We start from the raw sequence: 7,325 nt of genomic DNA, 5'->3' as shown, positions 1-7,325 counted from the left end.
CTTGACATTATGTTACTAATTTACAGATAAGTTTAAGAAAGATCAATTACCACCACTGCAGCATTTTTCATCTGAAACAATATTTAAAAAAATATTATCTAAAAATTAAAAAGAGTTGTCTTTGAGCAACATTTTTAGATCTAATATAATGTTTTTACTTTTTAGAAATAACGCTAAATATAAGTGTTCTGAGGGTTAATGATTTGGCCTTTAACTTGAAGTCTAAACTTTTGTAGTGGCAGCGATTCGTTCAACTTGAAACAATTCAATTAATTGTAGGGTGAAAAAATATTAGATATTTCATTTTCTGAAATTAATATTTTTGATATCATGCATTTTTAGGATCGATAAATTTTTTTAATTTTATTAATCAAAAAAATTTGACTTTGGACAATAATTATAAAAAAAAATTAATTGGAACATAAAAAACGTGATTAAATTGGTTCTAATTACTCTTCAAAAAATAAAAAAAGAAAGGGAGAAGATTCTCGAACCATGAAAATGATCTAATGATTTAAAAAAAAATTGAACGAGAAGTCGTATGAGGGGTGAAAATCTCATGTACGGTTCTATAGAGTGGCAGTAAAGGTGACTTATTTGTCAATTTTTTTACTATCACAAAAAAAACACACTCTACATTTAATCTCTAGATTTGAAATTCCGCCGTTCTGAGTTTCTGGTGAGGAAGTGAGAGATGGTATATGTAAGAGACTTCGATGCTTAAGTTAAAAAGAGTTTTAAAGCATATTTTTATAATAGAGTAGATAACTACTTTTTGGAATAATTCTATCTTTATTGGTGGATAATCATTTCTTTTATCTTAGGAGTTTGTTGAGATCTATCTTTTAGATGATATTGAGATAGTAGAAAAAATTTGAAAAAACAATTACTTATTTAGATAAGTGGAGCTGAATCTCCTTTATCGCATCTAACCTTTTATGAGATAGGATAAGTGGAAGATGCCACTTTTAATGGGCATTTATCCTTAATGAGTCCGTCTTTATTTTGGACTAAGATAAATTAAATATTAATTTTTAACTCTTTTTAGTAAATAGACACTGCATTTTAGGCACCATAGCATTCACCTATATATATATATATATTAAGACCACATGTAGGCATCTAACATCTACGGTAAGAATGATGAAAATCATGTAATGGATTCCATTTCCGAATTAGGCAAGTATCATTGATGAGTGAGAAGAATGTTATGAAGGCAAAAAAAGATGAAGACAGGTAATTATATTTATGGGTTATGGATTCAGATATGCAAGATGGCAAATTGTGAATATGTTATAAGTCAAAAATGACCTGCACTACCTACCTTATCTAGTGCACAGGCCAGAACCAATCTGGTTTCGCCATTACATTACATCTCCTTACTTTTACCAATATTTTATTTAATTATTTAATTATTATAATTCATCATTTGTTTTTCTTAATTTCGGAAAAGCATAGGATTAGCACTTAGCAGCACACTTTTATACACGTGATTGGCTTTACCCTCTTTGGTTATCCAAATTCCACCGGGATATCAAATCAAACCAAGTTATAAGCATTATTTTTATATATTTTTTGTCTCCAATATTAAAAGTGGTAGATAAAAAAGCAAGAAACGATAAAAAGTTTATCTTTTATACCCTAATAAGAAGAAAATATACAAATTTGAAGTATTTAATGTCAACATCTTCATTGATTAATCATTTACTACTATTTATAATTTAAACATTACTTTTGTTACATGGCAAGGGAATTGAAATAGTAGAATATATAGAAGCCAGGTTTATATTATGAAGCTGGTAGAAGATCAGTAACTCACTAGTTACGGATTTCTACCATATAAAAATTATGCATTAATTGAGAAGTTAATTATGATAGCCAAACAGAAAGACAAAAAATTAATATAATTATTAATTACACCAAGTGTATGTAGATATCATAAAGGTCTGCTGCTTTTTTATATATTTATAATGATAGTAAGTAACCAGTACTCCAGTAGAGCAGTTGATAGTTTGATACAAACATATATACTATGGAGCATTATTTATTTATTTATATTATGTAACGCTCCAAATTAAAGTAAATAAAGCATTACATAAGATGCATATTATACACTAGTTATCCTTTTGGGCAGCATGTAAATTACTGAAGTAACCTTGAGGATTGGCCTCAAAAGTTTCCCTTGAAATATAGGCTCCACCTCTGCCAGGGGCCTTCATGCTTCCCCCGCCGCCGCCGCCACCACCACCACCACTGCCACGCTAAAACTTAAAAGTATTATATTATTATGGTTATACTTTTAGAATTTAGTTAACATGTACTATATAAAGATATATAATAAATTTATTATTAATAAAAAATTAATGTATTAAAAATTTAAAATTTTTTATATTTTTAATAAAAAATTTTGTAATGCATAAATTTAACATGTTAATGTGTAAACTTAACATGTGCCCTTACAGCACAAAATAGATATATAAATCCATATTTTTATTAATGAGTTCTGAAATTTCCAAAATGATAAAGGAGATGAATACAATTTAAATGCTTGGAGTCTGTGTTCAACATTAGCTATTTCTTTCTACTATATCTCATAGTAATTCACCATTTTCCCAAAGAATTCTAGAATTCATGCAGATAACCATGAAAACTTTCAAATGCAATTAATAACTGGATAATACGAACAGGAAGTTTGATCATAAATAATGCCAACTTTCCAAAGGATTAAACGGAGCTTAATGGCCGGTTAAGATAAACCTGCATTTGATGACTACATGATTCATGCATGTTGGAACTGTCTCAGCACATATATAAAAGAGAAAAAAATATAAAAATCTGAATAATATAAATTTTTAAGGACACTTGTTCACCAATTTTTTCTTAAAATTACATTTCATAATGCACTTTATAGTTAATGACTTTTGTGTACATTTAGAGGCTAAACTAAATATTAAATCATTAATTATATTGTCACAGTTTTGCATGTCTGAATATGAATATCATGCATTGTTCGTTGATTATTATTAATATAATGTGGCATGCATGTCTATCAACTATCTAGTTCTGCACTAAACATTTATACTAACACGATAATACAATAAATCACAATTAGCTAGATAATTAAAGTTTAATTTCAATGTATAATAAGTGTAAAGAAATTTAGGCGTACATTAATTTTAAGGGGATACTCCCATAAAGACGCAGAAAACGTATTTTTTAAAGATAATTTTTAATAATTAAAATTTAACACATATAATCACTTAAATTATGTTATTTTTGTCAAAATTATATTAGACAAATTAATTTGACCGAAAAATAGTGAATTAAATTTTGAATTCGTCTAAATTAATATTATTTTTTATAAAAAATGATTACAATACCTCTATTATATAAAATGACTAAAATACTCTTATTATATATATTAATTTTGAGAATTCTAAATTCTAGCCATTTTCTTCTCTATCAAAACATCTTTAAAAAAAAAAATTTTAACATCTTTATCTAAGTTATCTAAGTGGCACTCTAATTTTAATATGACTTTGTATTACACTAGAAATTAAATTTTAAATAACAATGACGTTGACGGTAATCCTTTCTCCTTAAATTGTGTGACAACCGTCCACATAGTTTGGCGTTTTCCACCCAACACACATCCATTTTCAGGCCGGCCAACATAACACCCTTTATTGACTCACAACTTTCCCAACTTGTTCAAAACCATTTGTTCTCACTTTACATATATTTTTAATTGAAAAAAAAAATTGACTAGAATAAAAAAATGATAAAATTTGAACCAATTTGAATAAGTTAAGTGAATAACTCATTTGTCATTTTAAGCAAGTAATTCAGCAGCAAAAAATAAGATTTGAAACACACAATAAATAGATATATGACTTGCAAAATTGCATTTATTCTAGAAATAATGAAATTTTGTACAGATTTTCAATTAGTAGTTGATAAGCGTAGTAATGAATAAAGAATAATGTATCCCTATCTAATAAGTAATAACCTAATTTTGAATTTTTATTTTCTTTGTAGGATGAGAGTTCTGTGTCTGAATGTGAGGTGTGTCCAAATGCTTTTAGCTCCATTAATGGCGGGTTCTTCAGTTATAGTCTCCAACACAGGCTTCCTCGACCTACTGTAACTCAACCCTGACGACGACAATAGATCCACCCCTTCCAAACTCAGTCTTGGAACTACCGGCTGGACGCGCGCAGTTGGTGCGGCGGATATGCGCCTGGCGGGAGAGTTGGCGGCGAGGAAGAGAGCGGCGACGTCAGCCGGCGTGACGATAGAATTAAGCCTCCTCATGGGAAAGAAGATGTAGAGGTTCCCTAAATCCAGATCGTGATCGGCAGAGAGAGCGGAGAACCTGCGGTTGACGTGGAGAGAGCGGGAATTGGTCAAGAAGAAGTTAGGGTGGTCCATCATGAGCTCCGCCGCCTTCACAACATCCCTGAACTGCTTCACTTCGCCGGCCGGGAAGATCACCGTGGTTACCTTGCCGGCGTTCTTCGCCAAAGGAGGCACGAAGCTGCATGATGATATGTAATTTCCCATTACTGCTTCTCTTTATTACCTTAATTAACTGATTTTTTGTTTGCAAGAGAAAAATATGATACGATTCAATTCGGTTATGGTTATAAATTTGTTTTGTGTGTGTATATATAGGGGAAGGGTCAACGAGAAGGATTGTGATGTGTGAATAGTAGAATGTGCGTGTTGATGCGAGAGTGTTAGTGAGAAAAGTTGACCCGTGTTGTTGTGGCTGTGATGAGAGTTTGTGAGTGCGCGTTGGTTTTGAAAGTTGGGTGGAAATGAAAATGGGAAGAAGCTGCAGTTGCCAGTTGCAAACTTTTGAGGGGGATATAGCTGCACTTAGTATTTGCCGTGTGGGAGTGGGACCCCTTGCCCTCAGCCTGAGACTCCATGCTTATTTTTCTTGTGCTCTATTACTTTTTCTAGTTTATATGTTAGTTGATACTATTAATGAAATATTTCTAAGAACTACGGAAAATGATAATGCACTTCTAAGAAATTAAGAATTGCAATATTCTCTGGAAAATAATCTAGATTAAATGTCCTTTACGATTTCTAATTATTTGTCCGATAGACTTTTCACCCCCTAAAAAATCTAAAAATTCAAGTCGGTCCTTATCTACTTTGATATATGTACATTTCAGTCTTTGGTTAGGATCAAAAAGAGTATTTACTCAATAATCTATTATTAGAGGCAACAAATAAATTAGTAGGTTTTTCATAATCTTTCCAAGGATACTCAACGCATATTATTCTTTTAAATGTGAATAATTGATAGAAAATATAATAAATAAATAATTAAAATTTGGTTAATTAACAAATAATATAATGCTTTTAATAAGGTTCTTTAAAGATAAAGTAAAGATAATCCTTGACAAGAAATTAAAAAGGTGGTTTGTCAAAGGTTCCAAGAGACTTGTGAGTTGTGGTATGTGACTATGTGTCACGTGGTAATTGCATGCACTATGTTAAGCCACTGCAATATACAGTCATCACTTTCTTCTCATTTATTCTGTGAACTTGCGCATCTCAATTTATTGAACTACTTAACAAGTGCATGTGAACGATTTTGGTGGATGATGTTTAATTACTTTTCTGCTGAATCTTTATTGACTACTATGTAGACAGATTTTAACTTTACTTTGATGATTTGATTGATGTTGAAGTTAACCAGAATTATTTCACTTAACTGATCAAATAGAATTACACATACACTAAGATCATATCATATGAGTGAATTGAGTGATCAAGACTGAAAAGAGAGGAAGCATGGATACAAGTCTATTAACGGAGCAAAGAGTAGGCCATGCTTCATTCACAGCGGAAGTGAAGACCATATGCTTCATTCGTCCCAGTTTCCGTTGCAGATTGTTTCAACCATGATTGTTGGTCTCTCTTGCCAGCGCTGCCTTGGCCATCTGATCTCCATCTGTACTGTCACTGGTTTCAGTTTTCTTATTGTTACATATATATGCAAAAAAGAACTGGTAGATTATATTGTTGATTAATTATCCTAATTAATAATTAACAGTTGGGAATGGCTAGTGGATTGGAAACTCTTTGTGGACAAGCATATGGAGCTAAACAATATCACAAATTTGGAATGCAAAATCCACACTGCTATATTCACTTTAGTGTTGATGTGTGTTCCACTTGCACTCATTTGGTTCAAGATGCTTTGATTTCACAGGAAGCAGGGAGATTCACATGCTCATCACTTCCTCTCTCACTTTCTGTATCCATATACCTCTGTGTTGGGCTTTGGTATACAACACTGGATTTGGTAACATAGGTGCAGCCATAGCACTTAGTATTTCAATCTCGCTAAACACTGCTTTCATTGGGTTATACATAAGATTCTCTTCTGCTTGTTCCAAAACCCGTGTTCCCATCTCCATGAAGCTATTCAAGGGAATTGGAGAGTTCCTTCGCTTTGCTTTCCCTTCTGCAATCATGTTTATATTCTTGTTTAATCTGTAATATTAATCTTTAATGACGATAATAATTATATATTATGTGTTGCAGCCTTGAATGGTGGTCATTTGAGTTGTTTATCTTGCTCTCTGGCCTTTTACCAGATCCAGAACTTGAAACATAAGTTCTTTCAGTTTGGTAAGTTGTGTAACATGGCATAACTTTTCTTGTTAAGTCTGATGTGAGATTTTTCTTGTGCAGTCTCAAAGAGGGGCACTCTACCTGTTAATGTTGCAAGTGTGAGGAGTGCATGAATTTAGTCTCACATCAAAGAAAACAAAGAAGAATGAGAAGTTTATAAGATGAGAGATTCATTAATTTAATATTTTAAGATTTTAAGTTGGATATAATGTCTTCTTATCTTAAGTTAGTCTCACTTGATTCTTCTCTTTTGGGCTTAAGGTGAAATAATTCATTGATTTTTAATGCAGGTAATCAATGCAAGAAAGAGGCTATTTGAAAGGCACTTTTCCGAGGATAATGGATTGATCAGAGAAGACAATGACGAAAACTCAAATTTGAAGATGGCATAGGATAGATTCATATTTCTTTAGAGGAAGTTGTTTGGTTCTGTTATTCCAAATGAGTATCACAGTTGCTTCATTTTCACCAATGAGAAATAATATTTGACTAATGCTACATTTTAATAAAGAGTAAACATTGTTTTTTTTTTTTAAATAGAAATAATGGTTTAACTAATAAGTAAACTTTTTTGAATGTTTTAGTTTACAAAATGTAAAATAAATACATTAAAAATTTAATTTTTTTTATATTTTCTATAAAAATTCATTCTTAACCTCAACATGAAA

General features: G+C 31.3%; 1 protein-coding gene and 1 long non-coding RNA gene across 2 annotated transcripts; one reads left to right on the top strand and one right to left on the bottom strand.

Moving 5' to 3' along the window:
• LOC107619678 lies at positions 3,879-4,671 on the bottom strand. Its single transcript, XM_016321974.2, has one exon. It carries the CDS (start codon positions 4,561-4,563, stop codon positions 4,024-4,026), a length of 540 nt encoding a protein of 179 aa, XP_016177460.1. The 5' UTR covers positions 4,564-4,671; the 3' UTR covers positions 3,879-4,023.
• LOC110267321 lies at positions 5,453-7,163 on the top strand. The gene is made up of 2 exons (XR_002354804.1): positions 5,453-5,973; positions 6,074-7,163. It is a non-coding gene; the product is annotated as an uncharacterized LOC110267321 (long non-coding RNA).

Source organism: Arachis ipaensis, chromosome B09, assembly GCF_000816755.2.
Source record: "Arachis ipaensis cultivar K30076 chromosome B09, Araip1.1, whole genome shotgun sequence".
Lineage (NCBI taxonomy): Eukaryota > Viridiplantae > Streptophyta > Magnoliopsida > Fabales > Fabaceae > Arachis > Arachis ipaensis.
This window is presented reverse-complemented; position numbering and strand designations above follow the sequence as displayed.

Excerpts from the sequence above, each read along its gene's own strand:
- LOC107619678 (XM_016321974.2), bottom strand. The coding sequence starts at position 4,563 with ATGGGAAATTACATATCATCATGCAGCTTCGTGCCTCCTTTGGCGAAG.